Genomic DNA, 24,632 nt, shown 5'->3' on the forward strand with positions numbered 1-24,632 from the left:
CCGTTAGTAGCAGCACCATAAACCACTATGGGGCTATACTGGAAATGTGCATTAAATGGCAATTGATAAGGCTCTGTACCAAATTAAGCAATGATACTAAAAAAAAAACACTCACAAATCAGACTGTATTTCTTCATTGAAATTGGTAAAATCTTTTACTACATGTTACTGTTTATGAACACATTTCCTGTTTTTGTTTTGGGATTTTGAGATTTGTCTGGTGTATGAATCTTAATATGAAACAGGAAATTATTTGCTCTGACGGTGAATTATGCAACCAAATAACATCAGCAATCCTGCAATACAAGTTATACACACAGATGCATGGATTCATGGGTAAAATGCAAATTTCAGTCGACACCAACACCCAATTAATCAATTAGTCAGAAAAATAATTAACGATTTTGGTAAATGATTAATTTAGGCAATTATTTAAGCTAAATAATTAAATTGCAGTTGCAATATTAGTTGCAGCTCGAATGCTAATGCTAATGATAGCTTGATAAACACTAGTGTCTTGTATGGTAGCAGCTACTGCTAATGCCAGGGCTCCAGTTTTCAGCAATATTTCAAAGACAGACTTTAAACCTGGTCATTGGATCAAGTTTCCTCGCGGCTCAGTATCAGAGAGCCATTCAAACGACAGGAAGTCAGTGTGACGGGTGACGCTCTTTGATTCTCCAGCATATGGTGCAGAGTGGGTGTTAATTTCAGCCCTTGGGGTAAATGGATTCACTAAATGTCATTTATGTCACGTTAGCTGTTCTGGTGTCTGGAGGAAAACATCACCTCTGTCTGCAGTGTGTGTGTGTGTGTGTGTGTGCGTGTGTGTGTGTGTGGTGGCGGGGGTTCCTGGACTGCTGTGTGGGTTGAGCTTTGTCTGAAACGGGGCCACGTGGGCCCGAATTAAAACCTTATTTAAGAGGATTCAGGACAGATGGCGTCCCATTGTTTCAGGATGTGTTTATTATTAGAAAAATGGGGTGAAGGATGGAAACAGCACCCCCACCCACACGCTTCTTCTCTGAATAAACACACCACACCCACTTTTATTTGAACTAGTTCTAAGGGAATCAACCACTCACCTTTCTTGATTTCTCATTGGATTGTGAGATATTGCCCTCAGCCAATCGGCATCCTTGGAGGCAAACAAAGAGTCCCCCAGCCAGGCACATGGCTGGGGGACTCTTTTTAAAAAGCACTGATTGGTCAAACGTGAGCCAATAGAATGAAGTGAAGCTGTTTGTCCAGATTAAAGCAAAGAAAGCATAATGACATGGCTACATGTGGAATAACAACAAATAAAACACACTGCTGGAGGAAACTGCTCCTGTGTGTGTGCGTGTGTTTGTGTGTGTGTGTGTGTGTGTGCTTTCTTTATTCCAATGGGAATAATATCTTGGCAGCATGGAGTCTTTGATCTTGTTGCAACATGGTCGTTGGCGTGTTGTGTCTTAAACATCATCATACCCGATCACATGTGTCCGCTGAGTGCTGATTGGATGCTTAAACAGATCTAAATTAACTGTGGCGGGTGTTGAATTTTCATTCTCAGATTTTAATTTACTCAAAACTAAAATAGGCCCTTTCCCCAACTTTTATTTTACACACTTACACTACGTCTTCTTTTTCATTTTATTTCCATCCCTTCTCTCTTCTCCCTCCCTCCCTCCTGCACTCTCAACTCACCAGATGGAGAGGGGGCGGTGAGTGTGTGGTTGTATGCATGTGCATGCGTGCGTGCGTGCCTGTGTGTGTGTTTGTGGGTAATCATGCATGCATGGTTAGGCATGAGTTTGCATATTTACATCTCCTGCACATTTTGTCCTTATATCTTCCTCTGCCTGACTGAGGCAAAGAATAAAGAAAGAAGGTCACTTGCAGACCAGAGACAGAGGAAACCACTGATGTAACAACATGAGTGAGGAAAGTGTGAGGAAATAAAGTGAGTGAGGGAAGAATAAACCCCATAAAGACAAATGTGTATCACCAGGAGAGATATTTAACAAGTATATTATGCCATTAGCATCATTTTCTCTACATGTAAGAGTGGTTTTAGGGGCCAAAAAGCATTTTCTGACATCATATGGCGGCACATAAATCCAATCTGACAGCACCTTTGCATCTTGTGACTGGATTGTTCATATACATGGATAATGCTAATTTATTTTGAACAAAAAATAAAACAGATAAAAACAAAACAAGAATGAAATGAAATGAACAGTAAACCTATAAAACAAACTCTCAACAGATATTTAATGAAACATGTTTGAAAAGGAGTAGGAGTGCCCCTCCTCCACTACTCATCAATTAACCTGTGCTCTTTATTTTATATGCTTTCACATATACATGCATATACAAACGTTTCTAAACAATTATCCAGCTTTGATGTACAACGCAAATATCACATGGTGTCAATAAAATAAAGACACAGTTCTTGCTTCATGCATTATTTGTGCTGTGCTGAATTCGACAGGATCCATGACCTTCAAGGGGTTTGACTTTAAAAACAGTGTGTTCACAAAATCCATGACTAGCTATCGTTATGGTCCTTTTCTGCAGTATGCATAAAGGATGTAGGGTGCTTCTGCTCCACATGGTCATTTAGACGTAACAGTGCAAGTGAACATTAAAGGATGTACAAGGCTGTGTGATCCAGAATGTGCCTTGTTCTTCCTGGGACTGCGGTGCTTCTTTCCAGCTTAGCTCGCACATAGTTTGTACATAGACGGTGTAAAACATGGATGTCAACTCCATGATATCACCCATAGGTTTCTGAAGAGCCGTTGTGAGTCAACCAAACTCCCAAATTAAGCCAAAAATGGGCAAATAGGTGGTGCGTGGGTGGAGCTGAGGCGGGCCAAATGAAGCTTGGTTGCTGAAACTGTGACCACACCCTTATTCATGCATAAATTAAAACCTTATTATAATTTAAATGAGTGAGCTGTATGAAAATTCACCCCCCTACAGTTGCCATGAACAAGGGAAATTAGCTATAGAGACCAGAACCATGAATATGTTTATTTCAAGTGTAAAGTTGGGCATTTTAATATGGGGCTCTATGGGGATTTACTGGCTTTTGAAACCAGCCTCAAGTGGTCATTCGAGGAACTGCAGTTTTTGCCACTGCCATGTTAGCTTCATTTTTTAGCTCCTGAAGTTGCTGCTAGGTTTTATGAGTTATTTCAGTTAGTTTTGTTTAAATATTTTGGTAATTTTAAAAACATTTTTGCGATTATTATGCCATTTCCTCCAAAAGCTGCTGCAACTTCTCACCAGAACAAAAACTATTGGTGCCATCGTCAAGTAAAACAAATTTTGATATTTTTGATACTCTGCATGTATAATTTCTGAACACAATGAACAATTTCAGTCCTAATACTGACCCCTGAGGGACTCCGCAAATAATATCCGAACATCTGGTGATTCATGCTTCACAAACTGTTGCCTGTTTCCTTAATATCTTCTCAACCGACTCAACACAGCCTACCTTTCCAATTCATCAAGTAATATATAAGCTTCAACAGGGAGGTGGAGAGAGGGGGAGGGTGTGTACGAGGCGAGAGAGAGAGAGAGAGAGAGAGAGAGAGAGAGAGCATCAAGTCACCAGGACAGGCTCCACCATCCACAGACTGTAAGGTACAAGTGCCACAAGGAGACTATATTCCGCTAAAAATAATGGATGGAACAAAGCCGGCCATGGAGTCCAACGCAGAGGAGACTCAAGACGAGGGACAGGAGAGCAAAGGTACGCTCGATCAGCCGCTGACATTTGCGCGTTTTTGTGTGTATTTCCCTTGGAGACATACGCGTATGCGCCAGCCTGAGCGGTTTAACCTACTTGCAATGGCTTCTCGCTTGTGCGCGACACAATAGCGGTGCTTTTTTTTCTCTATTGGCCCCTCACCTATTTGAGGGCGATTTGGAGAAAAGGCTGTAACGGTCTCTTCGCAGCGGGTGACCGAGATTATCGCACCAATCCCGAGCGCAGTTTGACGATTCTCTGTGTTATTTTGCGCCTTCAGATTTGGGGATTTGGAGGCGGATGGAGGAGAATAAGAGGATGGGCGGGTTGTGGAACGTGCACGGTCTGGTTTTATGGTGCATACCTTAATGCCAATTTGCCTTTTGCGTTGCTGCACCATCATGATTTTATGTCTGCCTAATGAGCGGCTGATAAAGAGGTGGAGGAGGCTGCGCTCCGTGCACGGCTGCATTGTTCAGGTTCAGGTGTGGAGCAGCCGCCTCATGATCCTCCCCGCCGCAGCCGCTTCGACTGTTATCTGCGGTTCCGGTTGCTCGGTCTCTGATCTGTCAGGAGCGCGATTAGTCGACGGCGCCGCAACATATGAAACCTGTGTTTTGCATGGATGCAGCGGTCGGCTCCAGTGGCCGAGAGGGAGGCTGCAGAAGACGCGAGCGGCGGTGCGCTTGGCGCAGATGGATGCTTGTGTTCATCAATTACAACCTCACCGCTCAGACATGTTAATGGAGCCTCTGTAGGGCGCACACATTCAAGTCTGGCTTTACAAAAGATGCTCTGTGTCAGATAGCAAGATCACTCTGCAGTAAGCAAGCTTTTGAAATCACACAGCATCACTCGAAAAATGAACCCACTATCAATGTGCATGCAACAGAAATCCAGATACAAATCATAAGAAATAGTGTTTGTTATGCAAACCAAAGACCAGCCTTAAATGAGTCGGTTTTATCCAATCAAACTGTTGCTGTTTCTTTACTGAAGCTGTGTGTAGGAATAGTGTCGGTGTGTCGATGGAGGACTCAACGCCCATACCAAGTGGACGTGTCTGATTTGTTTTCACTGTGGCTCCGTAGTAAAATCACATCCTTCAGTTTGGAGGCAGCTGTGCAGCCAGTGAAGGAATTCTGGCTAAACAGGCTGCTTATGGCCACTTTATCTGTCGACCCACTTGAATATGATTGTACGGGTTGTGTCACTCATGATGATGTGGAATTGGATGCAAAACACAATCAGTGTACAGTCAGCGGCAGTATTGCAGCCTTTTAGCCTTGTTGACCATTAGAGAGCATAACATGTAAGACGGCATGGGCCTGGAGGGGCTTTATACACTCACCTCAAAGTGTTTCCCCTGCATTATTCTTTCTCTCTGCAGATGTGTGCATGTGTTCAAATGAAGAGGTTCTGTTTGAAAAGACATTTTGGGACTGATTTTTTGCTTCATTAAAGAGTATGTAAGTCTTTTGGAAGCTAATATTCAGATTTTTAGCTTCAGCTTTGCAAAATGGTGTGAAATATTGCACATTTCGGATCTAGTATTTAGATTTTTAGCTTTAGTATTGCAAAATGTTACTATTTTGAGATCAAATATTCAAAATCCTAGCTTCAACTTTACAAAATGGCAGGAAATGTTACTATTCTGCAAGCAAATATTCACATTTTTAGCTTCAGCATCACAAAACTTATTGATTTAAAGTTCTCAATATTATATTTTTTTTGCCTGATTTTGCGACTCCAACACACTTTCTCTTTAAAATTCTGACATTATTTATAGTTCTTGCTGCACTTGGTGGGCGCTGCCACACTGTTATATTGCCGGGTCACAGTGGGTCTATGACGTAAGGGGCAGAAGAGTGGGGTGTCCCTCAACAGTGATGTTTTAAAAAGACATTACATCATCCTCTCCTGAGGTACGCTGCTACGCACAGGCCGGTGTCCAATGAGAGCCTTTACCGTGCAACTTCAACTGACAGAGTAGGCGAGTCTGTTTGAAGACCCGCAGGATAGTGAGCAGGAGGGCGGCCATATTTATAGTTAGCAATTAACCCTCTGAATTCCTTAATCACCATTTTATGTTGAAACAGTGAAATTACCTTGGTACATTCGCCCATTTCCACCTCTGCAGCCTGGACTGTTGTGCTCCAGGTGTGATGTTGCACAACCGATTCCACCCACACCAGCGTACCAAAATAGACTGGATTGGAGGATGGCCTATTTGTTGGTGTAATCATGTGTGTGTGCCTTTGACATCTGGAATGTGAACATAAGCTTATAGCATCCGTTAAGAAGTTGAAGATTTACAGTGGGGGCAAGAAGGCGAGAGCTGTCATGTAAGGAGCTTGTGTTGGTGTCTGCCAGCGCTGCACCTTCTGCATCAGGACAACACGTTTCTGATTCAGAAAGCAGGAGGAGGAAGTTTTGGAATAAATACGTACATTTTACAAAGCCGTAACTCCCAGATGCACGATGTGACGATCAAACGCTTTGTGTAACATGATCCGACAGAGGATCATCTTGTATTTCCTGGAGCATCTGAACCTTTTATCTGACATGTCCAGGGACAGACAGGGGCTGAGAAAACAAAGTCAAGCCAGATGTTTTAGGTTCGTATCCAACAAAGCATAACACCATGTTCATTTCAGGTGATATTTGTAATAAACACCTCTAGTGTGGATAACTCAAACCATTTCTCTACACTATAGATCTCAATCGGTATGCTAAGGATTGTATTTTAGAGCCAGACTGATGAATTATCCATCTCCATGTCAGCCACTATTATTAGCAAATCACATAAATCTCTGCATCAGCAAATGTGAAGGCCTCACCATCGCCAAATAATGTGGGAAATAGTTTTTGGTTCTTGCAGAGAGTTAGACGAGAAGATCGATATCACACTCATACCTGTCTGTTCAATATGAAGCTAGAACCAGGAGTTTATTTTATTTTAGCATAATCTGTCTTGCGTATTATAAAGAAATGAGAACTGAGCCCTTGACATTGTGCATTAGCATCGTGTGCTACGTTCACAGTTTTTCTGTAAAGAGCATGCTGATTCGCTGTGACTTCATTAGCCACCTTAATTATGGTAAACAGTCCATGTTCTTGATTGCAGCACTATTGTGTCACTTTGCAGCGTCTGTGCTTGACATTGAGCTGAGAGTAATTACAAACTGGAAAATGAACACAGAACACAGGCAGGGTTTATAATCTGAGTGATGGGTGGTAGTGGTGGAGATAGTGGTGGACATGGGTATGGATTGATCTTTTTGCTTGATTGCATCCTATAATCTCTAATCTGTATGTCTGTGGAGGTGCGCTTTGGACTCAGGACTCGGATAACGAGACATCAGATCCGCTCTCTGAGGTACAATTATATCTGATTTCATTACTATGGAAGTTTGATTAGAGAAGCAGGCACCTCCCACGTGACATTTTTGTTTTAACTTTAATGTGGCTCCTCAAAGTGGCCCTGAGTGCATTTCAGGCTCCTCTCACTGCGTCTGTCTGTCCTCCCCTTTGTTGTAAATGATCGGCCTGTTCACACACACCTTCCTTCCTTCCCTGCGTCTGTGTGTGTGTATGTGTCCGCTCTTACATAACGCGTCGCTGGCTCGCCGCCTTTGGTTATGATGTTCAGATCAGAACCGTAAGAGATTACATCATCGTCTGGAGGGGTGCAGGTTTTGTTGAATTTTCTGCATGGAAGGGCAGAGCTTGCTGCAGCCTCTGAAGCACAAAGAGAGCTCCTCCTAATCTGTCTTTCAACTTCTTTTTTTTTTTCCAGTAAAATCTGTAATATTTGACCTGAGCAAAGCAGGATGGGAAGAGTCTCTGAGTTAATACAAGATGTTTTCAGATGAGACACTGACAGATTTAAAGGAGAAGGAGAGGTGATCAATGTTTAAATGCTGTTTTGGTGAGTTCACTTATTTGCTTTCGTGCCAGGAATTAGATGAAACAATCTGGACCAGTTGCCAGGCAACCAGCAGGTACTGGTCCCGGTCAAGTGATAACGAATTCTTGTTATTACACTTCAGTTTTACTACAGACAAGATATAAGACGTTAACTAGCAAGCTTTAAAGGTGTGGGTTAGCTCGTAGGCTAGCTGTTTCCCCCCATTTCCAGTCTTTATGCTGAGAAAAGATAGCTGGCTGCTTGAAGCAGCTTCACTTTTAGATTAGATTAGACTTTATTGATCTCACAATGGAGAAATTCACTTTTTTTTTTTAGAATATGAGAGTGGAATCAGTCTTCTAACTGTAAGCAATTACATGACCACTTATCACCTACTATGTCACATCTTTAACCAGTTTATGACTTTAAGATAGCATAAACCCACTGGATTGAATTGCTTTATAACACATTTACATGTTTGCAGTGATTGGTAGATTGGTTGGACTGTTCAGCGATGTCATCACTAAAAGTAAGTGGCTGGTTTCTTTTGGTCACTTTCTTGTTTTTGCTTTTTACATCTTAAAAGAAAATAATAAGAATCTGTGGTCTGGTTGGATCACTCTGGTCAGATGTCTTTTAGTTATTTGATTGATTTTATTGCTATAACTCACATGGAGCTGAAACAGTTAGTTGATTAATGGATTGGTCCAGTGCTGCTCAACCTCCAAGTCTAAGGAGCCACAAGATGATTAAATGCATGAGTAATAAAATAAAACATATTTCTGTCACACAGAATTACACACATTTTTCTGTGTTTGTTTACTTTTACTTCTTTAGGCCTGTGAAAAAACATCAGGTAATATAATCTGCAACAGAAAAATCACTCTTTGGACTTTTGATCTGCTCTCAGCCTGTGCCCACATTATGGCATAACCTGTTACGAGAAAAGGCTGGGAACCACTGAATCAGTCAATGGACAGGAAATAAATCAGTAATGAGCAAAAGTGCTAAAAATGTGCAGCTCCAGCTCCTCAGGTGAGAATATGTGATGGTTTTCTGTGATTGTAAATTGAATATCTTAAAGGTTTTGGACTGATGTTGGACAAAATAAAGAAACAAGATGTCAGCTTGTATTCACTATCGCCACTTGAGGTGCAAAGTGGTATTACAAGACAAGGCAGGCTGAGGCTAGCTGGTTAGCATGCTAACTTCAGTAGATATCTCTGCAACACATAACAAAGACTTCTTTCACAAAATGTAAAAACTGTTATTTCTTCATTCTGTTTTGGACAACAGAACAACCAAAGGACTGGGAAGAAAAGCCTAGCAACACAGTCCAGCTGAGACCGGGTTGAGGCCCTGAATCTAAAGGCCAACCCCTGTTTGATGAGCAGGCACCAGGAGAGGAGCTGGACTGTTATCCCTGCTGGTGCTGACATTTAGTTTCTGTTTCTGATAAACACAGGTTCCATTCCCTGCCTTCGTGACCTTAAAGTAGATCAAGCCTAACTTGTTTTACTTTACACAAAACATTTTAATTCTTTGTGGATCACTGTTGCTGTACTGTAAATATTAGAAGGTGGCTGGTGGTGACTTCTGCTCCTTTTTTGAATGAACTTGTTGCCAGTGTCAGTGTTATTATGCCTTTTAATCCAAGCAAATCACTGCTGCCACACACATAAATCCCAAGAAGCTTCTTCTCCACACTCATAAAGGAGCGAGAGTGTCTCATTATTCAGCTCTGGTATGTCTGAATAACTTTAGGGCAAAAAACGTCCAAAAATCATCAGTTAGGCTACATGCATTTATCTACTGTAGCTTTGCTAACGGCAGAATTGCATAATATCCAAATTCTTCCTCTCTTCCCTCCATGCAAATACAAAAATAGATGAACCGTTTGGTTGGATGATGCAGATGAGCACCCGAGGTGATATGACACGCAGTAAAAGTTGATATATCGACATGCATATTTCTATTTGCTAACAAGCATCATTTGCTTTATATTTGACAACTTAGTGTCTTAAAATGCTCACCTAACTGAAGTATCATACTTTGTGAAGGCAAATGGAAGACCTAGCATGTCAATCCAGGACAGTACATTTTCCTGACTACAACAGTAGCTGATTTGGACATTTTCTCTCACACACACCCACATCCACTCTAATGCGTAGACTTGCTGCTGTTGGCATGCATCTCCTACTTGACTTTGTTACACATAACCACCTCTCACTTCGCCTGAAACTCTCTCTCCAGTTTCATCTCTTTATGGCAGTTTTTCAATGACAATATCAAGAAACAAGTAAGGCTCCCACACACTGGATGATGCTCCCAAAAAAAATGACGTATTAACAAAATTATTGAGGGAAACAAAAGAACAAATTGGAGCCACAATCGAGTAATGTCGATTTTAAGCACAGAGAGGAAATAAATTTGTCGCCACAAAATTCAGCTTTGGTGCACACTCGCTTTCTGTTTCCTGCAGCTTGTTTCCTCTTTAAACATTGATTACACTCATGAGTCTGTCTGAAAACGTACAAATCACATACAAATCTGTCCCTGCATATCTCAGACTTTCTGATTGAATGAGCTGCCACGATCCTCCTGCTTTCCTTTCTTCTCTTTTCCAGCCCTCGTCTTCCTCCTTTCTCCTCACTGTCTTGTCCTGATTCTCCTGCTTATCTTCCCCACACACACACTCATGCACACACGCCCTTCGCCTCCTCTCCTCTCGCCCCGGAGGTGTGTGAGGTTGTGGGAGCATGTGAAAGCCGTCACACAGGGAGAGGCTCATGTGTTCCTCATTTGAAGCCATTTGCCCAAAGCATGCTGTCAGCCTCCATCTGGATATGTGTGTGTGTGCGTCGTGCGTCAGGGTCGGCGTGTGCGCTTGTATTTGTTTACGTGTCAGTGACCAGGAGTGGTTCAGGGGAACGTCTGTGTCGGCGCTTTGCTTGCACCGAAGGAAAAGCTCTATTTTTGCAAGTGTGGGCGAGACTTCGTGGTACGCCATTGTGTTCATATTCAGCCCTCAGTCCCCACACTGTGGTCACAAATGTGCTCTCTCTGCTTGAATGTTTACAGAACAAGCAGTATTGTGTACGGATGTGCCTTGTTGCCATTTCTTTTCTGCATGCTTGCCAGTAGAGCTGGGGAAAATCCCTTAAAAATAGCTTAATTGTTTCTTACCTAAAACAGCAACTTCCTATGAAGGCTATGCTACAACTATTTTAATTGTCCACTTCAAAAACACTGTGGCTAAGTGTGTGGCCGTATGAGATGATGGTGACATTGAAGGTATTTCTGCGAACAAAAAAAATAATAACACGTGAGAGGAAAATAATTCAAAACATTTGAATTTTAAAATTAAATAATTTGAGCTGAAACAGTTAGTCTGCTGGTCAACAGCAAGGTGCAACAGTTATCGTAATTGATTAGCTGTTAGTCGCTTTAGGCAAGTCTGCCTTACTTTTGCTGGATTCTGATTTCTGGGGCCACAAGTCACAATTGCAGAAAAATGACAAATACTAAAATACTGTGTAACAATTACTCAGAGATGAATCATAAAGTCACCAAACTGGTTCATTAATGGAAGGAACGTATCAGTAACTAGTTCATATAGCTAACATTAGCCACCATATCTTGCTAACATTAGCCACCATATCTTGCTAACATTAGCTAACATTGTCCACCATGTAAAGTTTGCTAACGCGACTGAACATTAGCCATCATATATACATTTTTCTATATTAATTAACATTAGCCATCATATCTAAATTTTGCTAACATTAGTAAACACTAGCCGCCATATTTAAAGTTTGCTCACATTAGCAAAAGATAAGATTTAAATAAAACTTTATTTATCCCCAGCTGGGGAATTTGGGCATTACAGCAGCATGTGATCCATCATATGTTTGCCTACATTAGCTAACATTAGCCACCATGTATAAAGTCTGCTGACAATAACTAAAAGCCACCATATCAAGTTTGCTAACATTAGCCACTGTGAGCCACTGGTCATACTCGATCAAGGAGGGCCGCAGCAGCAAAACCCCTTAGTGTAGTGAACTGAGTAGCCTCAGGGGTTGAAGGCTATTGCTGATGTTTTCAACTTTTCATCTGTAACAGGATGGATATGTTAATTCCTCTTTCATTAATTACATATAGTTTCACGTTTATTGAATCTATAATCAAAAAATGTCAAAGCAATTGCTGATTTCAGCTCCTGTGACGATGAGCTACTCTTCTCTGTTTTTGTCACTGTTAATTTAATGACTTTTGGTTTTGGACTGTTGGTATGACAGAAGACGTCATTTGAAGACGTCGCCGTGGCATTTTTCACTATTATGTGATGTTTTACCGACTAAAAGATGCATTGATTCATTAAGAAAACAATGAAGCGATGAATTGATAATGGAAAATCAGTCCTAGAAAGAAGCAACAGATTACAAGGACTTAGAAGGAAACACACAAGCTACCACAGAACAGTAATCCCAATACACCACCCTCCAACACTGCATCTACTTTGAACCCCAGTCTGCAGTGGGGATATGAATAGCAGCAAGTGGCAGGTTGGCGCAGCATGCCTTGTTCCTGAGTGATGCCAACCTCCTCTGGCCTTCCTCCATCACCCACTGATGCTCAATCTGCTCCTCTCATCCATAGCCCATAAAACGCCTGATGCCGATTAGCACTCGGCGTCATTAGCCATGGCTGATATTGATAAATGACGGGGCCTGTATGATGAGTGGGTCATTTTGTGCCTCCGTTTCAGGCTGGGTTCTGGTTTCGTGGTTCCTGGTTCCTGGTTTAAGACTGCTGAAGATGATATAAGTTGTGTTTGTTGGTTTGTGGTGGCTGCCCCTTTGTTCTTGAATGTCAAATCAACAGTGCGAGAAAAGTGTTGGAATTACATTCAACAACCAAACTCTCGAAGAAACTGGTCTCTTTTGTCCTATTCGCTATTTCCTGATTACGTTTGATGAACAATCAATAAAACTATGTGGAGTCAGCCTACTGCGCTACAGTAAAGGTGTTGCAGTAACTCATATTTCAGAGTACGTGCTCTTTGTGCCAACCACACACACACACACACACACACAGAAACACACTCACACACAGTGAGTGTTTGCTGAGGCCCCCGAGGCTACTGGAAAGTGAATCTCCATAATCACATCAGGGGGAGGAGGGTGGAGTGGAGGCGAAGGGGCCAGGGGAGGGCCACCGACTTCGTTGACATCTCTGGGAAAGTGACATTAGCCAAGTTGGTTGCGTAACTGCTGAGCCATTCAGTTCGATGGCACGACACGTCTGGCCAGAGGGGCCATTTTATATTTTGGTGGAGAAAGACCCAAACTAACGGCGTTCACTTTGCTCTGCTGAGCCGGCATATGGCAGCTCGTTAGAGGTGATCGTGCCTGTTTCACACCGTGTAGGTGATCCGTGGACTATCTATCATCTCTGTTTAGGTCTACTCACTGCACCCTATAGCCAGGCACTTTTAAATTTACTCTTCTAATAATTACAAATAAACTGTTGTACTAGTCGACTGTTAATTGCATCATTACATCATTATACAAAATAGCCCTAAAGGGCAGAGCTACAGCTTTCTTGCATCATATTGTGCAGAAATACACTTTTTTAAAAAAAGATAAACAAAGCCTCCCTAACTTTCTCAATAACTTGAGCCTCTCGTTTCATATGTGGAAACTAATTCCGAGCAAAAAAGGCAAATACATGAATGAAATAAATAAAAATAGCTTTCTCATCTCTTAGTATCTAAAAAAATGAAATTATGACTTTTCATTCTATTACTTTAATCAAAATTTAAACTAATTTTAATGACTTTTGACTGAGTATGTCAAAGAAATTTGAGCTATTACAACAAGATTATGAGAAAGCTCTGAAAATTGAAGTCAAAATTTTGACTTTGCAAGAGCATTTTAATTATCATGACTACGTTCTTCCTTTTTTGTCCTGGCAGAAATGGGCTCCCCTATTTCATATCTTACTGAACACTGCAGGGTTTTAAAAACAGTTAAAGAAATCCTTAAAAAATGCTAGCTACTAAAACTACTAAACCAATACTTTTGCTCAGAAAGACATCTCCCTTTACCAGTCTTACCTCTTCCACCGGGCGCATAACGTCCGCGTTCCGCCTGCAACACGCGTCCGACTAAACAATTCTAGACAGTGTGTGCAAGTGACAGCGATGTTCCCGTCTCCGTTTCAGAAGCGTCTCTCTGCTCAGAATTTATTTCTGACAAAGACACATCAAGTCAGACAGCGGAATGGTGGAGTGGAGCCGTGCGTACGAGCCATACATTAACAATAAACACAATTAAAACAGACAGAAATAAGCCATTTAGCTACGAAGCCTCGTTAACCACGGCAGAAGCACAAACATCAAGGAAAAATGACCAAATCAGCAAAATCTGAGCAAGGCAACACAATCAGGCGGAAAAACGTTATGCATTCGCGACAACATGCCCTGGATAGTTACTTGGATTATACGTTTAAAAAATAACTTTACTGTATGTAGAAGGGCCTGCACTTCCATGGGGGAAACAAAAATCTTTGTTTCATCTAAACTCAACATTGCCTCTTGCCTCCTCCTGTTGTTGAGCCTGGTGGATCATGACAGGAAACATCAGCTCAATAGGTGCAGTATGTTACGCTGTACTTTTCCTCCCAGGCACTCCAGCTGCAACTCAGTTCACAAACCAAGAGACAAAAAAGAAGTGCGTTGCTTGTAATTTTTGTTTTTGGCATGCACAGGTTGGAAGTGTCAGTGCTAAACAGATGCAAACATGCAAACAAACTGCACCAGATGAACAGTTTGTGTGTGTTTCTCTGCAGATGCGTGTACCCCATCTGTGTACGGATTTCTCTGTTTTTTTGTGTATTCACAAAGGTGGGTGTGTTTGGTGTGTGTCTTGGGATTTGAGTCCCTCGTCCAGCTGTCAGACTTTGGCCCAGATTGGCCACAGAAAGCGAGAGATGGAAGGAACCACCATCCAGCAGCTCAGCAGGATAAAAGTATTGATCACGCAGCAGAGCGCAGAGAACGGGATTTGAGATTCGTGCGGTCCATCATGCTCAATTACGCCCAAGCAGATGCTGACCTTGTGGCATTCATAATGCTGCATAACCAGCCAAGGTTTTCTCACAAACAGAAGATTAGGGTCAGCTATGCACCGTGGGAAAAAAAAAAAAGGTTTCTGGTGGGGAATGGTGATGGTGGCTGGCGTCATCCTCTTACCTGGCGCAGAGCATATTGTGTCCTCTTGATCAACGGTGCAAACAAGCCGATTACCGAAAACCTTTGCTTTGATAATGTGTTGCAGATGAACGTGTGTCGAGATGAGGAAGGAGGTATTAAAGAGATGATTTTTTTTAAACAGGAAATGAAACTAAGTGCATATCCTGAAATATTTTCCTTGTATGAATACAACTATGATTCCAATTATCCAATCATGTGTTCACAAAGTGGTGAACCTCGCTCCATCCTCGCTTGTGAACCATTGAGCCCTTCCAGGATGCTCCTTTCATACCCAATCATAATACTGTCACCTGTTACCAATCAACCTGTTTACCTGTGGAATGTTCCAAACAGGTGTTTTTGGAGCGTTCCACATCTTTCCCAGTTTTTTGTTGCTCCTGTCCCAACTTGTTTGAAATGTGTTGCTGCATCAGATTCAGAATAATCCGACATTTACAAAAATCAATGAAGCTGATGAGGTCAAGCATTTAATATATTGTCTTTATGCTGTTTTCAGTTCAGTTTATGTCAAAAAGAATCAGCATGTTATCACATTCAACAACTGCTTTGGTTTGGAATCTTGTTTCTGCTGACAGCTGGACTGCAAACGTCACGCCAGCGTCATGATCGCGTTCACATCTCACTGAAGCGCCTGTCTGATGTGGATGTGCCGTGTGCAGTTTTCCTTGAGTGTTCCTGATCTATTTATCCAGCAAGTCTGATGCATATAATTGATGATGCCGAAGTCGGCTGTTAGCTTCAGCTTTCAGCGAACTAGGTGCAAAAGAGTGTGCATGTGCATGTGTGTGCGTGGGGGGGTAGTTTTCTCTGAGCTCAGCGCTGTCGGCCTTAATTACTTTGACCGCTGCATGATGATCTCACACTAAATGTTTCCTCCTCATAATCCTGCAGGCCCTGATGAAGTTTGAGTGGGAGAGAAGACAAGAGGAGTTATAAGAAATCAAGAGGGCTCCCGTCTGATTACACAAAAGTGAAGAGTGTAGATTATGTCTGTTATTGGCTGTAATCAAACAGTTGCTAACAGGCTGAATGTCTGTACAGACCAGAGTACAGTGTGCTGCCCTCTAGGTTGCAGCATGTATATAATTATATTTATTCAGTGTCTTTTTCTGGGGCATAAACCTTGTGTTTTTTTCCCCCTAAAAATAGACCTGAAGTGGAAATAAATGCTTTAGGTTGTGGTTACGCCTGTGAAACACAGCTGAGACCTGAGCCAACAGCTACGTGATTACATTTGATTCCCATTCACGTTAGCAGAGAGCTAAACTGGAAGTTAGCGGGCTCGGCTATGGGCCCTGTGCTCTGAGTGCCTCCTGCATGCATTTGTCCAGGTAATTTCTTTACAACAGGAAGTGGCTTTTTTGGCTTCATGCACCACTGAGCAATGTTCATAGGAATGAACAAAGCCTCACCTCCAACGCTGTATGCAGCTCTAATTAAACATCGATGGAGTAACTGCAGGGATTGTGTATGGTCTCCAAACACTTCCAAAGCGTGTACGACCTTCACCCAGTGCTGTGCCTGAACGCATCACGTGTAGCCACTGAAGGAGTGCTGAAGCTGTTGCTCTACTCCATGTGCTGCTTTCACTGCACCTCCTGCATAGACAAGATGTTAGTTTGACAAAATAAGCAATTGAAGACTATGGGAATTTCTAATAGGCCTGCCATTATTCAAAGACAAAACCGTTCATTAAATCAATTGAGGAAGTAACGGGCAGGTTAGTTGTTTTGTCAACTTTGTGCAATGAGGGATTTGTGCCAACATTTGATTCCATTCAGTGTACGTTTAGATAATCAGAGTAGACTGTGGAACTGATCATCTTTGAACTGCTCGTGTTTCTTTCCCTGTTGGACATTGTTGTGGCGATGTTGCTGTGTTGCCAGATTTTAACAATTACATTAGTGTCACAACTGATAGAAACAATGAGAACAACAAAAACAAGTTGTAATAAACAGGAATTATCCTTTAAGGAAATACAGCTTTGTTTTTCACTTCATGACAATGCGGTTTTGATGTTCTCTCATGATTTTTAAAAGGGTTTCATAAAAGCTCAGAGGAGCATTTGATCCTTCAACTCGAGTGGAAAGACGGAAATCTCCCAAGCTGAAGTTATGAGGTTACGAGTTTGTGTGAGTGTTGTTGTGGCTGAAGTCTGCTGCCATCAAACAGATGGGGCTTCTTTTTCATGTCAACCAGCGGAGACGCAGCCCTTCACCCCCCTCCCATCTCTTTCTCCTTCACTTTCCCACACCCTTCCTCTCTTTTGCTCCTTCTCTGAGGTCCTCCTCACCTCTTGTGGGAATCTACCCATAATGCAATGTGAGGAAATTGCCCCATAATGAATACTGCACTTCTAAATTGGAATACAGCCGCAGGCAGGGACCAGACCGGCCGCTGAAATATTCACAAAGCTTTATTAACGCTCTTATTCCTGGCAGATGCACTGTGTATTCAAACAGTTGGCGATGATCATGCTGTGCCACTGGGTTGTACAGTTTATGGCAAATTATTAATCATCAGGACAGTCGATGTAATCTTTCTCCTCTGCTCTGTTTATATGTAAATATAAGGAAATCAAAGTTCTTGCTGATCAAAAGATGACAGATGAAAGCTGCTGCTTAAAGAGAATACAGACAGTTTAAAGTGTCCACTTTTTATTTACCACAAATCATTCTGCAGTGCATGTTATACTTAGATTCTTAAAATTGTTTATAAAATGCAATCGCAACAAGTTCAAAGGTAGTGACAATGTGACAAAGACGTTCGCAAGGCAACATGTATTATAGGGATTATTTCATGGCGAACACTCTTCATTTCATGTTGTGGGCGTCAGGTGATTGACAGGATGCGGAGCATAATCACAAAGGATGTCAGCAGTGGGTGACAAGTTCTGTCTCCAGCTATGTCAACTCTGTGCCACACCCCGTTCACCCAATCAAAAAGCCTGAAGCGTCCTCTTGTCTAATTAGAAGACTGGGAATATGAATGTGACAAGGAAAAAAGGGTAAAACCAAATGGAGATTTTGTATTGACTGTGTGGATTATTGTGCTTCTTTGTACACAAAACCAGTTAAGTGATGAATAAACATATCTACATCCTGTATAGTTTCTCTTGGAGAATGACTTTATCTTTCTTCATATTTTGTGCAGCTCACAGCTGACAAATCATGAACTGCCTGCAGTTGTGTAATGTTGCATAATGCCTCTGCTAGTCCTTAATCACTCTGTCAAGTAGAGTAGAAACATTCATTGTCTTGGTGATCAAAACCTGAACTTAAAGCTGCTATAATCAGTATTTTTTTATTAATAGAGGATGAAATTAATTATTGTGGCACTCTGCAGATCTCCACAGCTTTACTGAGCCGTTTAGTGTCTTTCAGTTCACTCTCAAGTTCACCATATCAGCTTTTGAGGTGATAACATGTCAGAGTTTTAGCTCGTTTTCTGCATCATTTCCTGTTGAATTATCATTCTTTAAGTCCACCGATCGCCGATCTATCTCACTTTCATGTCAAACAATACAGTATCTGTTTGACCCACTTCCCAAATCCTGACCAGCAGTTTATAGTTAGAGATATTTTGCATCTCCCTCCTTTCCATGTTTCTCGTCCTGCACTTCAGTTGCTTTCATATCCATTCATTTCAAATTCCAGACTGTTGTCACCATTTAGCAGCAATCTCCAGGTTTTGATTCAGGTTACATCACTCTGCATCTGTGTGTGTATGTGTGTGTGTGAGGCGGCTGCGAAGGACTACGCTACCGCTGAACTGGGTCGTGGGTAACGCGTTGCTATGGCAACTGCTATTTGCCGGCCCTGGGGCTAAGAACTGCTTTTCGCGTACACTTTCTCTCGCTCTGTTCTTTTCTCTGTTCTTCCTCGCTCGCTCTGCCTCTTTCTTCACCTTCTCCTCTCTTTTTCCTCTTCTCTTTGTTTCACCGCCTGCTCTCTATCGATCTCTCGCTCGGCCTTCCTCTCCATTCACCTAGCTGCTTTCCGTTCTCTCTCTCTCGTGTGCTCCACGCTAATACCTCTGTTCCCTCTCAGTTTTTCTTTGTCTTTGTCTGTGGAAAAAAAATAAGAGACTCAATCTATTATCACTATCTTGCTTAACTGTCACCCTCAGCTGCAAATTGAAATCCTAATTTAAGCAGGGGAACATTTTCCAGTTTTGTCCTGCAGGCCGCTACAGCGATCTGGAAGGAGAACAAGCTTTCTAAACAGCAGGGGATGTTAATCCTTAATTGCAGCTCTTGTCTGTCAAATTATTTGCCGTTCTGTCGCTTGACAAAATTAACAGAAGTCCCCAAATCTTTCGTTCTTTCATACTGGTGCGCTGGTGTTCAGGCGCCTTCACAGCCTGTAAAACGTTCCCACATCCTGATGCATTGCACTTGGTCTGAGATTGTTGAGATGATATATGATACAACATCATAAGAGGAGCGTAGCATATTGTCTAAGCGATTAACTCCAGCTGGCTCACTGTAAGTGCAGCGTGGGCATGCAGTCATATTTCAAACAGAGAGCAGAGAAGAAGACAAGCAGGGCACAGATAAGAGGTGGCGAGATGCAGCGAGGTATAAAACGAGAGCGATGGGCCGGCCTCGGTGTGTCACCTAAATTCTACTCTAATGAATAGCCCATTGATTTCCATTAGGCCTGGCTGGAGCTGACCACTCCGGCCTGTCTGTTTCCCATTAGCGCACTTTAAAAACTGAGGCTGACAAACAGTCGTAGCCAGAGGCGGGCCAGATGAGGGGCCCCTGCGGTGTTTAAAAGAAACCTGTGCATGGGGCGAGAAGAAATGTCAGGAGCCTTAAATACCAGTCGTGCAATCCTGACCTTTTAGCTTCGATTTCATTTTTTTCTTAGAACAAATTAACAAAATCTGCAAATATGCACCTTTCTCCACCTTCAAAGGATCATTAAAGTCCATGAATGTCAAGATAACGTCATTGTCAACTGAGAAAGCAGGATTACCACGTCTCCCTGGCAGCTTTTATTCTCTTCTCTAAATAAAAAAGACAGGAAGACTAACATACTAAATTACCTGTTAAGATTGACCTTTTATTGAGGATGGAGTGTCATTGCAGAGCAGCTTTTAAACAGCCTCCTGGTCGTCATTGTATCGACCAGTGAATCCATTGCATTCCCGAACCCCGGAGGCCTGGCCTGTTTCTCGGCTCAGGAATTTAGAGCCATCCAGCCTTATCAGCTCCACCTCTCCATCAGCCCGCTTCCTTCATTAACATTAATAGGATTTGGATCTATTATGCAACAAGCCTCCGCTCGGTTACGCAACGCAGAGTCTTCAGCAGCAGTAGCACACTTTGGAGGGGAGCAGTTGCATCTTAGATTCCTGGCTTGGTTTTTCATTCACAGACGTGGACAGGAGGGGTTTTCAATATCTGCCAGCATATGACCCCACACCGAGGTCAGAGACTAGAAATGAGCCTCAGGGAATGGAGACACCACAAGTGAACAGTTCTTTCTGTATTAAGACTGATGTGTTAGTACGATATGGAAACTTGACTACATGCAGATAAGCTTTACAAATATTTTGTAAAGCTTATGTAAATTACCAGCTGTTTATTTAATTCTTATCACAAGTTCAACAAGTTTCTAGACTTATCTAATTTTGTGGAAACAAATTCTCCAATTCCAAGACTTTCTGAATAAATTTGAGCCATATCTTTGATCTTGTTTGGTATATTTTATGAAATTGTGCAAGATTTCCTTTGTTGCACATACGGTCAAATAAGACGCTACAGCTGAGCTACCAGCTCTGTGAGACTATACTTCGGTGCTTTGAGCGAAATGCTAATGTCAGAATGCTAAAATGGTCACAGTCCTAACATGCTGATGTTTCGCATGTTAGCATACTAACATTTGCTAATTATCGCTAAACACAAAGAGCAGCTGAGGCTGACTGGGGCCATCATTAGTTAGGCAGGAATTTGGTTATTAACCAAGTGAAATGGACTTGATGGCTCCTTGAAAAGATAATGGGTGCAAAGTTATTGCTTTTCATTCTGTGGAGAACATGAATGTGTGAACCAAATTTCATGGAAATCCATCCAATAGTTGTTTAGATATTTAACAATTTACAACCACAAACATCATAGTGGCCCTAAATGAAAAGAGCCTGGAAACCATGCAAGTCTCTACCAATATTCATGACAATCCATTGAAGAGTTGTTGAAAAATTTCATTCTGGACCAAAGCAATGAGCTAACAGACTTCTCCCAGGAGAGATGCTATCGATGATTCTCTTTTTAAACCATCAATAACAACTGTCCACAAGCTTGGAGCATTTGACAGACAGAGTATGTAATACAATTACAATAATGTGTACAAGGCTTTACAAATGAAAATGTTTAGATTCAGCAAACTTCTGTACATGAAATAATGATGCTTCAGAGTTGCCAATTGGAGCATGTTGTCATGGAAACAGCAAAGTGGCACACACAAGCCAGTTCATTTTGTCCTTTTTTTTCCGAGAGTAACTTCCTGCTTTGCTGGAGGAGCTATTTTTAACGGGTGTTATATAAGATGCGACTTTTGTGCTCAATACAATGTGTTATTTTCCCTCCTTTTCATTCCTCTTTATCCTCTTGACTGTGATGGGAGCAGAATGCGCTGCATCAGCCATACCTGTATCCCACGTAGCTCATGTCTCATTCTGGAAGCTTCATGCGCCGCCACAGTTAATGGCAAACAAATTTACTAATTCTTCATCACAAGGGATTGTTCTTGATCATTCATCTTCATTCTGGAGTTGTGAATATATGCAATGTGTGCAGGCCGATTTTAGCCTCTTGTGACAACCGACATTTGCACAGGATTTTTAACTGCCCTGAAACCAAGAATAAATTAAGCTTATTCAGTTCACTTATTCTCACTTTCATCTGTGAGGAACAATGTCTAACAGCCAAGACGTCTTCAGTTTTTTTAGAGGAATGACTCGAAACAAGCAACACTTAAATGTCACTTCTCTGATGCCCTAGAAAATAAATGGCAAGTCATTTATTTTGAAATAATTTAGTTAGGTTATGAGTTATTCATTCAATCTAGTCATAGTACTAGAAAAAAGGCTTTTGAAATGTTTCTTTAAAGACAAAAGCGAGATAGAGTAGTTATTTGGAGCAGGCAGTGAGCAAGTAGCGCAGTTTGCATGTAATATTCAGCACTCCCAGCTGAGCTCAAGTGAACGTGCACTAGCTGTGAAAGATGCTATGATTAGCTGCATGACATGCCTGAGAGGGAGAAGTGTTGTTCTCCTCTTGTACACTTAGGGAGACAAGCATGACAGTACGAACATCCATGCAGGTTTCTGCACACGAGTAACAAACAGCAGTGGAGAAAAGGCCATCATGTGTTGCAGTGAGTGTCGATCGAGCTACCTTACTAGGTCTCATGTTGCAGCACTCTGCTCTGTTCACAGTGTGAAGCGTGCATTTGATCTGCAGTCGGGCTTTTTGACCATTTGTGCGCTTTCAAATCTGACATGAATTGTTTGTTGCTGTGTCCTCCTTAAAGCATTTTAGCTGCAGGCGAAGTTTCCAACAGGAAAGTCTTTGCACCAGTGAATTAACCCTGCTCGATCTATCTCCCCCTGCAGGATGCTTCGAGTGCTGCATCAAGTGTCTAGGCGGGGTGCCCTACGCCTCCCTGGTGGCCACTATCCTCTGCTTCTCAGGCGTGGCTCTGTTCTGCGGCTGCGGCCACGTGGCGCTGACCGGCACCCTGACCATGCTGGAGAACCACTTCTCTAGGGTCACCAGCGACCATGCCACCCTCGCCATGGTGTAAGTTCACGGTGTGGTTCAGTCGGCAGAGAACAGCTGTCTGTACACCATTCTTTATCAATGAAATCAAGCAGTAAAGCACTAAAACATTTGAGAGAATAAAATGAAAAAAGTTTTTAGAAATAATAAAAAGAAGAATCATCGATGAGCGCTGGGCACCATAATTGGCTTCAGTACAAAGCTTTGAAACAACAGCGAATCTACTACCTCTGCAGTTATTAATTCTGTCGAAGAGAGCCTCCCACATTGTCTGCCATGATTCAGAATACCCAAAAACTAGTAAATGTCTCTTAACTCAAGTGAGAGAGCATTTACAGGAAGAGTATAGATATTCTGAAAAAAGAAAACAATAGAAAGAGGCGTTTACAACATTCTATTGAAGAGATTCCTAAATCGTGTATTTCTAGTTTCTTTCAAAATGGATCAGCCTGTCACAGGGAAGATTTATTTCCAATGAGACACTCTTTAAGCCACTGTAAGATAAACTGGATAAATGATCTATTTAATGTCAATTCCAGAGCATCATCTTAAAACAATGCTATGTAATCTTTGTTGAACAGGAACAACAACACTAAAAAATCGAAACATTGCAATATCCAGTGAACTCAGTAATGTCAGTTTTTCAGAAATCTTCCTCCAGAGTTAGCTAACATTGGTTAACATTTACCACATTCTTGCAGCCACAGAAAGCTGCTCGTATCTTTCTGAAGTTAGCAACCATTAGCACCATTAGCTCCTAAAGTTAGCTATCATTAGCCAAATTATCCTTCTAAATTGAGCCAACATTACCCATACAGTATTGGTCTTTTTTTTTTTTTTAAGTTTGCTAACACAAGCCATCATAAGTTACTTGTCATCTCTAAAGTTAGCTATTAGCCACCTAAGCTAATCGCCATACCTTTAAAGTTAGCTACCATACCATAAGATGTCGGTCTTGTTTTGTCTAAGGTTAGCTTACATTAGCTATCCACTACTAGTCATATCTCTCCAAAGTTAGCCAACACTATCCACATGCATCACATGGTCATAATCTAAAGTTAGCTAACATTAGCCTCCATAAACGACTGTTGGCTCGTAAAGAACAAACAAACACAAAAACTCTTGAGTGCATTGAGTTGAGCACAGTGTTGCTTTAATTAATCTAAAAATACACCCATATCAACGTAAACCACAAAATGAGGTTACAATTGCAAAGACTGTCCCAGCCCCAGTAATAGAACTCCTACTTCTACTGACATTTCTGACCATCACTTTAGAGTATTTTTGAAGTAGTTGGTTCTTGCTGTCCTCCACGGTTTTATACTGTTGTGCAGTTTTGTGCAGTCTTAAAGGCCCTGTACTGGTTAGATTTTTAACAGTCTTTCCTTTTCTGCATGCGTGTGGTCAGGATCCAGATCTTTCAGTACATCATCTACGGGATTGCTTCCTTCTTCTTCGTCTACGCCATCATCCTGCTGGCTGAGGGCTTTTACACCACCAGCGCCATCAAGAAGGAGCTGCAGAGTGACTTCAAGACCACCGTCTGTGGACGCTGTATCACTGCCTTCGTATGTCCACACACGCACGCACAAACAAGCTGTGCTGCAAATCATCACACCCCCTGACCCAGTTGCACTCCAAATTAAAGCCTCTAAATGAGATTTTAATTACTTTGATGTGTATTTATTTTATAACATTCTTGCTTAAAATAGTGTTTACAGGCTTAGAAAAATTACACAAAACAGAAATTCGTAATGCTGTACAAGCCAGGACAAATGTCATCATGAAAGTGTTGCAGTGGCATAATCACACACCTCCACTATACACTGATGGACACACACAAGAAAGATAGATATACACAAATGCACACACACACTCAGAATCCCACTCAAGCCCTTGAGGGTAATTC

At 41.8% G+C, this 24,632-nt stretch overlaps 1 protein-coding gene across 2 annotated transcripts in view; it reads left to right on the forward strand.

Annotated features, from left to right (window-relative positions):
• LOC121627226 (neuronal membrane glycoprotein M6-b-like) overlaps positions 1-24,632 on the forward strand; it is a 42,938-nt gene that overhangs the window by 11,089 nt on the left and 7,217 nt on the right. Inside the window, exons 1-3 of one of the 2 annotated variants that reach the window (XM_041966010.1) lie at positions 3,622-3,748; positions 22,558-22,744; positions 24,132-24,291. In XM_041966010.1, coding sequence (XP_041821944.1) covers positions 3,679-3,748; positions 22,558-22,744; positions 24,132-24,291 — 417 coding nt within the window. In that variant the 5' untranslated portion in view covers positions 3,622-3,678. Of the gene's footprint in view, positions 1-3,621; positions 3,749-22,557; positions 22,745-24,131; positions 24,292-24,632 lie in introns of those variants that run through there. The other variant, XM_041966011.1, reaches the window with a different exon arrangement.

The sequence above is a fragment of the Chelmon rostratus genome, chromosome 24 (assembly GCF_017976325.1).
Source record: "Chelmon rostratus isolate fCheRos1 chromosome 24, fCheRos1.pri, whole genome shotgun sequence".
NCBI lineage: Eukaryota > Metazoa > Chordata > Actinopteri > Chaetodontiformes > Chaetodontidae > Chelmon > Chelmon rostratus.